The sequence below is a fragment of the Gekko japonicus genome, unplaced genomic scaffold (assembly GCF_001447785.1).
Source record: "Gekko japonicus isolate JY-2015 unplaced genomic scaffold, Gekko_japonicus_V1.1 scaffold3494, whole genome shotgun sequence".
NCBI classification, from domain to species: Eukaryota; Metazoa; Chordata; class Lepidosauria; order Squamata; family Gekkonidae; genus Gekko; species Gekko japonicus.
This window is the reverse complement of record NW_015167641.1, coordinates 108615-118352: the sequence shown is the minus strand read 5'-3', so window position 1 is coordinate 118352 and position 9738 is coordinate 108615. Positions and strand designations below refer to the sequence as shown.

General features: G+C 46.1%; 1 protein-coding gene across 1 annotated transcript in view; it reads left to right on the top strand.

Moving 5' to 3' along the window:
* ROPN1 (rhophilin associated tail protein 1) overlaps positions 1 to 9738 on the top strand; it is a 22720-nt gene that overhangs the window by 2682 nt on the left and 10300 nt on the right. The window contains exons 2-3 of the mRNA XM_015414074.1: positions 2659 to 2776; positions 9566 to 9727. Coding sequence (XP_015269560.1) covers positions 2659 to 2776; positions 9566 to 9727 — 280 coding nt within the window. The remainder of the gene's footprint in view (positions 1 to 2658; positions 2777 to 9565; positions 9728 to 9738) is intronic.

The window sequence follows — 9738 nt, the reverse complement described above, 5'->3', positions numbered from 1 at the left end:
AAAGAGTCAGTCAGCCCAGCCTTCATTTTTAAATGTTACTACATTGATTTTTTTTTAGGGACACACGTCGTGCCCATGTAGCTTTCTGATTGTCATAACCATTGGGATACATGTAGCAGAAATTATTTGGAGCATTATCTCGAATGTAAACAATGATGTCCCAAGGTTATGATAACCAGGGCTATTTTTGGGCAGGAACGCACAGGAATGGAGTTCCGTCTAGCTCCCGAGTTGGCCACGCCCAGCAGGAACTCATTAGCATAATAGGCCACACCCAACAGCAGAAACTCATTAGGATTGGCTACTTTAGGGGTGTGTGGCCTAACATGCAAAGGAGTTCCTGCTCCAAAAAAAGCCCTGGGTTTTGACAACAAACAAGGTAAACAGAATAAGAAAGGTGGGTGTGGCTGGATGACCACACTTCTGGTAACATGGGGGTGTGGCCTAATGTGCTAATAAGCAGTGCTGTCAGGGGTGTGGCCTAATATGCTAATGGTTCCTGCTGTTGGGTGTGGCCTATTATGCTAATGAGTTCCTGCTGGGCTTTTTCTACAAAAAGAGACCTGATGATAACATTTGTGACTGCTCACACTCAGGTTGCCAGGTCCCCCTGGCCACCGGCGAGGGACGGGAGGGTTGCCTGATCCAGGCTGGGAACCTCCGGGATATTTGGTGATGGAGCTGGGAGGACAGGGACTTCAGTGGGGTACAATGCCATAGATTCCACCCTCCCAAGTGTCCATCTTCTCCAGGGGAACTGATCTTTTGCCTAGAGATGAGCTGTGATTCCAGGAGATCCCCAGATCCCACCTGGAGGCTGGCATCCCTAGCTCATACTTTTTCTTTTGGCTGTCAAGTCACAGTTGACTCGCAGTGGTAGAAAGTGGTGTCACGTCAAAGCTGACTTGTGGTGACCCCATGGGGTTTTCAAGACCACAGACATTCAGAGGTGGTTTGCCATGGCCTGCCGCTGCATAACGACCCTGGACTTTCTTAGTGGCCTCCTATCCAAAGAGTAAATACTAACCAGGGCTGACCCTGCTCAGCTTCCTAGATCTAACGAGATCAGGCTAGCTTTGGCCATCTGGGTCACAGCAGAGATGACACATACAAGTATATAAATCATTTTTTAAAAACCCATGAAATGTTCCTTTATCTGTTATAAGTTTATAAGAGCTGCGGTGGCTCAAGTGGTTAAGAAGCTAAACTGCAGGCTGTGGAAGGTCGGTAGTTCAGCAGTTTGAGACCTGAGTTGCCGCATGGCGGAATGAGCTCCTGTCTCTAGTTCCAGCTCCTGCCAACCTAGCCGTTCGAAAGCAAGAAATTGCAAGTAGATAAATAGGTACCACTTAAGTGGGAAGGTAACAGCGTTCCGTGCGCCTTGGTGTTTAGTCATGCCGGCCACATGACCACAGAAATGTCTTCGGACAGCGCTGGCTCTTCAGCTTTGAAACGGAGATGAGCACCGCAACCCTAGAGTCAGATTCGACTGGCTTTCGAGCAAGGTAACCTTTACCTAAGTGCAATTAGGAATAGTTAGAGAAGCAGTCATGACCAAGTATACTTAAATTTAAACATCTGACCAATTCAGTGGCCACAGCCTCAAAGGTACTGTTTGTTTCCATGAGGGAGCTGCTCATGCTATGAGTAACTTCACTGTCACAGGTTCAGTGGTCAGAACTCTTAACACAAGCAACTGTTTTCAATTTCAACCAGAAGGATTTGACAGACAGTCTGTTTCTTACATCAAAGTATTTTCTGTCCTTAGTTAAAAGTGCAGAATAGTGCTTAAACTTAACAGTCTTGTGAGACAGGTTAGTCTAAGAGACTGTTAGTGCTATCTTAAGCAGAATTACACCCTTCTAAATCTATTCAATTCAATGTGGCTTAGAAGGATATCATTCTGCTTAGTATGGGACCGTGAGACTTGCACAAAGAAATCAAATGGGAGTGGGAAAATGTGCCTAATTCTCTTATCCACTACAGTACAAAACAATACTATCTGAATTACCTATAAACCATGTTTGCTCATGTGGCAAGTATGGTTGTCCCAAGAATGACAGTAGCAAATGGGCATAGTCATGCCAGACAGATGAATACATTTGGGTTTAAATCCAGCAATACAACAGGAGACATATAAATGCGTTTTTGTGCAAATTGTAGCATTGGAGATGGTTCTGAGATCAAAGCTACATCATACTGGGCTGTTAATAGTAGATTACATATTTGAAAAAGGTTGGTGTTGCTTGCTTGTACCATGTAAACCGACAGCTCAGTAAGTAATTGTTGAAAGCAAGAGTATTTGAGCGAAAAAAGGATAAGGCCTTTTTGTTAAAAGATTTTTTTGAAACATCTGTTATTTTTATCTTTATCTGTTGTTATTTTATCTTTTATGGTTTATTTTTCAAGATGTGGTTTTAATTAGCACGTTTCTATCGTTCGTATTTCTCCAAGGAGCTCAAGATTGCATGCATACGATCATCCCATTATGTCATGCATTTTTATGAGTTTTATTATGACCCACTTAGGAACTTTGATTTGTGGTCTACATATTTTGTAAATAGAATCAACTGTATTCAAATTGTTAAGCAATTGTCATATTCACCAGTTACAAGCTGTTGGTAAAAACACAAGACCCTGTTTTGTCTTTCTGTCCAGTTATTTTGGTGCCATGGCCCGTGGAGAGGCTCCTCCAGTAAGAGATCGAGCAGAAAGGGTCCAATTATCAAACTGGGCAGAGCTTACTCCAGAGCTCTTGAAGGTCTTACACCAGAGAGTAAGAAACATCTCCTTTCCATTTTGGGGCAAGTACATGAGGTTGAGTGTTTTTATGCATAGTTATCAATTATTTTATATCACTAGTGAAACGACAATAGCTGCATTTTTGGACATGATTCATGCTTTTAGTTTCTTTACTCACTTGGTGCGATGAATACAGAGAGATACATTTATAGGTGTGAAGATATGGGGGGGGGAATCAGGAGGGAGGGAACAGTTTCTCCCCATTTTTTCTGAGCATTTTCTAAAACAAATGTCCAGCAGAAAACCTGAAAAATTTCAGGGAGCACTGGGGGTGGGGTGGGGGACTCCTAATAAATATTGTTCTTTGAAATGAGTAAAATAAGTTTAAAAACAAGGTTGTACACTCACAAAATATAGAACATCCACTTTTCCCAATGGAATAATTGGGACATTTTGGGGAGCACTGAACCACAACTATAGGTCACCATCTTGATTCGATCTGAAAGATGAACATCACCAAGCACTTTTATTATTGTTCATTACGTTTGTTTTTATTCTGTTTTGAATGTTTTACATTAGCACATGGTTGCCCTTGTTTGTGAGCCGCCCTGAGCCCGTTTGCGGGGAGGGTGGGATAGAAATGCAATAATAAATAAATAAATAAACTATCCCCCCCCCCCAGAATGGGAGAAATGTACTAAAGTAGGATAGGGTGCAACAGCTTGAAGCTCTATGTTGCTTTAGTACTGGGTGTATTTGCAATTTTGCTTGTCAAAAATGAAGGCACAGTTATACTTTTAAATATGCTAAGTTATTTTATTCGTTAAACTCCCTACCCCAATCTCTGAATACATTTCTACAAGTTGGTCACTGGAGAAAAGTCACACGACTACTGCCAAAGCACTACATAGCAAAATAATATCTAAAACATTTGCTTGGTTTATCAATATTTCTTTAGAATTGGAATATGCACAAAGAATTGCTTACCAACTTTAGAAAAGAGGAGCAGCAGCCAGTCTCTTAGGAGTACCAACCTAGGAGTACCAAGCAAGATGGTAAAATGCTTTCAAACTGTACAGACAGACAGTATGGACTCACAAGCTTCATTTTAAGACAGTCATGCTGAAGGATAGAAGAAGCTGAATTTGAAACACACCAGATAATTATTTTATTGTAGCAGGCACGGCTTTATAGTCTTTTAGACTCAAATCATAAGAACATAAGAACATAATGTTGGATCAGGCCAAAGGCCCATCCAGCCCAACACTGTGTCACACAGTGGCCAGAAATACCAGGTGCCATCAGGAGGTCCACCAGTGGGGCCAGGACATTAGAAGCCCTCCCACTGTTGCCCCCCCCCCAAGCACCAAGAAGACAGAGCATCACTTGCCCCAGAGTCCCTTGTGGCTAATAGCCACTGATGGACCTCTGCTCCATATGCTTATCTATCAGATATTACATTTTTTTTAAACAGGCCAGGCTGGGATCCAACGCTCATTCCCAAAGTAGAAATCAGCTGTGGGGAACTCAAAGTACCACAGAGGGCCGATTCAGAATGGAACCTCAGTACAGAGAGAGACGGGACTTCAGACTCCCCCCCCCCCACATACAACCATTTTCTTGATCCAAAATAGTCCCCAAAGTGTACAGCCCCTCCCCCCAAGAGGGCAAATAAGATCCTCTGGGGCCATTTCAGATTAAGAAAATGGCACAGAGGAAAGCGGAACCCTCTATTCCAGGGGTGTCGGACTCATTTGTTATGAGGGCCGGGTCTGACATAAATGAGACCTTGTTGGGCGGGGCCAGGTGTGTCATAAAATGTAATGCAAGGTAGCAGAGACAAAAACTTTATAAAGGACACAGACACAAAGGTTTGTGTTTTTTTACTTAAAACAAAAACATGCTTAAAACATTAGCACTCTGTGCAATATTTTGTTTATTTATGTCTGATAACTGACACCTCTTGCTCTGAATTACTGCATCAATATGTCTGTGCTGTTGCAATCTTGAGTGTGCTGTTCAGGTGTGTATCTGTAAGCTGCAAACCTATGATGACACAGCAGCAACAGAACTGGAAGAAGAAGCAGAAGACAGCCAGTTCCACTGCGGGCCTGATAGAAGCCCTCCAGGGGCCTGATCCGGCCCCCAGGCCACATGTTTGACACCCCCACTCTCTTCCACTCATGTTATGGTTCCAATCTGAACTGGGCCCTGCAGCTCTTGGGAAATTAGTTCCCCACAGCTGCCACCTGATTGCAGGGAATGAGAATCAAGTCAGGTAAACCCAACTGACCCATTTTAAAAAGTCACATCTAGGTCAAGTCAAAGGACATAACAGTAACTACAAAAAAACAGTGCACAGATTTTGTTTGAAACATCCTAGCAGTCAATACTGCTGGACATTTTTTCTCAAGAATATATATCCACACCAATATTTGCAAGTGTTGGAGGCAGGCAGTGGGGCAAGGACCAGAAACCCCACTCCAACATTGGTGCTGTGCAACGCCAGGTCCATAAATAATAAGACCACAGTCCTTCGGGACTTTCTGCTTGAACAGGATGTGGACCTGGCATGCGTGACCAAGACCTGGGTGCGAGACGGGGAGACAGTAGCACTCTCCCAGCTAGCTCCGCCTGGGTTCTCGGTCCTTCACTAATCCCGGACAATGAGGCAGGGGGGAGGAGTGGCTTTGCTCATTCGGGAGGCTTACTCCTTCAGGGCGCTCCCGGTGCCGAGGCTCACAGGCATTGAGTGTGCCGGCTTTGTGTGGGAAGCTGGGGAGAGTTTGGCTGTTTGGTTGGTGTACCGACCACCCAATGCACCGCTTGACAGCCTGCTGTCCCTGGTGGAGGCTGTGTTGGGCTAGGTGTTGGAGCACCCTAGACCAATAGTCCTGGGTGACTTCAATGTCCATGCCAACGATGCGGCTTCTGCACAGGTGACTGACCTGGTATCGTCCATGGCGGTGCTGGGACTCTCACAATACATAACGGCCCCCACTCACTGAGCTGGGTTCACGCTTGATCTGATCCTCATGGCAGGGGTTACAGTGGACCAGATTACTGCTACAGCATTTCCATGGTCAGACCACCATGCCCTGAGGGCTTGAGTGAATGTGTCACCCCAACCATGTTTGGGCGGCGAGCATATTTTAGCTCGCCCTTGGAGCCAAATGGACCCAGTGCAGCTTCAGATGGCTCTGCAGGATCCTATGCCCCCGGCAGCTCACCAGAGGAGCTAGTCGAGGACTGGCAAGCCCAACTTTCAACAGCCATCGACGAGATTGCTCCCAGACACCCTCTGCGCCCGCGCACTAGGCTGGCTCCCTGGTACACCCAGGAGCTGAGGCTGATGAAGCAAAGGCATAGACGGCTCGAGAGACAGTGGCAGTGTGCTCATGACAAAGCAACAAGAGCATCTTATAGGACGTTTATGAAATCCTATGAGGTGGCAGTCAGAGCTGCGAAGAGGGAGTTCTTCCGCAGCCTCAATTGCGTCTGCTAGCTCACGCCCAGCACAATTGCTTAGAACAATTCAGTCTTTAATGGCTCTGCCACAGGGCAGACAAAACACTAGGGAATTGGATATTGGCTGTGAGGCTTTTGCGAGCTATTTTGCAGATAAAGTCTTGGTGCTCCGCAGCGACCTCCCCGCCACAGTTGAGACAGTGAGTGAACTCGAGGCTCCATGCACGTCTTCTGGTCCCATTCTGGATTATTTCAGTCCACTCAGCCTAGAGGAAGTTGACAGATTGATCTCAACTGTACGCCCAACCACATACAGCCTTGATCCGTGCCCCTCCTGGCTAATTAAAGCTGGCCATGAGGGGTTTCGAGGCGCTCTCAGGGATATTATCAACGAGTCCCTCTCTAAGGGGCTGTTCCCAGGGGCTCTCAAGGAAGCGATGGTCCGCCCCCTCCTTAAAAAGCCATCTCTGGATCCGGCCGAATTGGCCAACTACCGGCCGGTTTCCAACTTGCCTTATTTGGGCAAGTTAATTGAGAGAGCGGTGGCAATACAGTCGCAGAGCTTTCTGGATGACACTTCCATGCTAGATCCTTTCCAGTCTGGTTTTCACCTGGGTCATGGGACGGAGACAGCACTGGTCGCCCTCACGGATGACCTCCGGAAACATCTGGATTGGAGCGGTGCTGCTGTTGTTAGACCTGTCAGCGGTGTTTGACACGGTCGATCATCAGCTGCTCGCCCACTGCCTCGGCCACATTGGAATTCAGGGGCTTGCCTTGCAATTGCTTGTCTCCTTTCTCCAAGGTCGGGGACAAAGGGTGGCCATCGGGGAGCAGCAGTCCCGAAGGCACCCACTAGTGTGTGGTGTGGCCCAAGGGGCTGTGCTCTCCACTACGTTATTCAACATCTATATGTGCCCCCTTGCCCAGATTGCCAGGAGGCATGGGCTGGGTTGTCACCAATATGCAGATAACACCCAGCTCTATCTGATGTTGGGTGGTCAGTCTGACTCTACCCCAGAAGATCTCAACTGGGCGTTACAGGACGTGGCTGGATAGCTTAGACTGAGTCGATTGAAATTGAATCCGACGAAGACGGAGGTCCTGTGCCTGAATCGGAGCGGTAAGGGGGAAGGGATCCCACACCCAGCCTTCGGTGGGGCGCCGTTGGTGCCAGCGCTGAGAGTCAGGATCTTGAGAGTGCTCCTGGATGCTTCCTTAACAATGGAGGCCCTGGTAGCAGCCGCTGCCAAGGCAGCCTTTTACCATCTTCGGCTGATTAGGCAGTTGGTTCCTCAAATGCAATGATCTGGCTGCAGTGATCCATACTATGGTCACCTCAAGGTTGGACTACTGCAATGCTCTCTACATGGGGCTGCCCTTGGGGCAGTTGGTTCCCTTCCTCGAATGCAATGATCTGGCTGCAGTGATCCATGCTATGGTCACCTCGAGGTTGGACTACTGCAATGCTCTCTACATGGGGCTGCCCTTGGTGCAACTCCGGAAGCTGCAGCTGTTGCAGAATGCGGCAGCCAGGCTGTTGATGGGCCTCCCCAGGTGGGAGCACATCCAGCCTGTGCTTAAGACTCTGCACTGGCTGCCCATAGCGTCCTGCTGAGATCAGGGCCCTGCGGGACCTGTCACAGTTCCGCAGGGCCATGAAAACAGAGCTTTTTAGGCAGGCATTCCGTTAGGAGAGCCATCTTACCAGCAGCGCCCTGTGTGAACTCTGATCCAACACGACTTAGCGCGGCGGCACCACTGAACGTGTCCTTAAATTGCACTTTACTTTCATCGCCATCGAAGTTATGTTTTACATTGATTTGTCTGTGTTTTAAATGATTTATTGTATGTTTTAAATGATTTATTGTATTGTATCATTTGTAAAATGTATATTGCTTAGCAGTTTTATGGAAACCGGGGTAAAAGTTAAAGTAATAAATAAATAAATAAATAATCATTCAAATAAATTAATAATAGTTTTTAAAAATCCTAGCAGTACATTCTCCAAAATCAGAACTTGAATTAGAATCAGAGTACTACTTTAAGGTGCTAGGACATACTTTATTTACAACAACAATATTTACAATACCTCCACTCCCCACCCCAAAAGCTGGCCCGGGTAAAGCATTTTCTTAGTATTCAGTAGGACAGTGAAGAGGTCCCCCAAATATTTAGTCAGTTCAGGCCCCATCCCGCTGTATCCATATGGGAGACACAATAAGAAACAATGGAAAAACAAATCCCTGGTTCAGCTGCAGCGAGTACATGTGCATTCAGCATCTTTACCCTAGTTGAAGTCAAGTCAGTTCAAGGGAGATCATAGAGGCCAACCTGGGACTATACATTTCAGAAGGTCTGAGTTGGGTTAGTGCTGTTTGGCAGCCTATCATCAAGGCTCCAGCCTTGCATCAGACATTTACATCTGCCTGTGTTTCGATGAGTTACCCTATATGCAGTGATCTTCTACCCATCCCTCCACTAAGAAAGCCCTAATTTTGGCCCTTTCTTACACCCCCAGGGAAATGCTGATTGCCACTTTGGGGTCAGGAAGCAATTTTTCTCCAGGCCGGTTTGGCCAGGGATCCTGTAGTGTTGGTTTTTTTTTTTGTCATCTTCTGGGCATGGAATAGTGGTCACTGCAGGAGTGGAGGGGGAGGTATTTGTGAATTTCTTGCATTGTCCAGGGAGTTGATGACCCTGGAGGTTCCTTCCAACTCTATCTCTTTTTTGAGAAGTACTAAAAGAGCCAGTTTGGTGTAATGGTTAAGTGCGTGGACTCTAATCTGGGAGAACTGGGTTTGATTCCCCACTCCTCCACTTGCACCTGGCTGGATGACCTTGGGCAAGCCATAGTTCTGACAAGAGCTGTCCTTGAAAGGGCAGTTCTCGAAAGAGCTCTCTCAGCCCCACCTCCCTCACAGGGTGTCTGTTGTGGGGAGGGGGAGGAGTTTGTAGGCTGCTCCGAGACTCCGAGTGAAGGACGGGGTATAAATCCAATCTCTTCTTCTTCTAGTTGCAAGATAACATGGTCCTTAATGCTAACTTTGTACAACAGTCCTTAAGACTATTAGAAACTGTATAATTTAATTCAGTGATAACTAGAGACCTAGAAAACAGCATGTTCCTTATAAGAACATATCTAGGGTTGCACAGGTATGCAAACCTGCTCAGTTACATATCAGTTATACGAGTGCTTTTCTGTTCTACAGAGTTAATAAAATGTTTGTTGGCTCTGAAACTCTTAAGATAGAAATTGAAGCTCATAAAAATAACCAGACTTGTAAAAAGACAGAAAAATATGCAATTGCTTCTTCTCTTAGAATGGATACTGTTATTCATTATTTCTTTCTAGGTGGGTGGAAGGCTGATAGTCCATGTAGATGAGCTAGCCCAGATGTGGAAGGTGCTCAATCTCCCTTCAGATTTGTTTGAGAGCGTTATGAATGTTGGGCGTTTTACTGAAGAAATTGAATGGCTCAAGTTCTTAGCTCTGGCCTGTAGTTCTCTGGGAGTTGTAAGTTTACT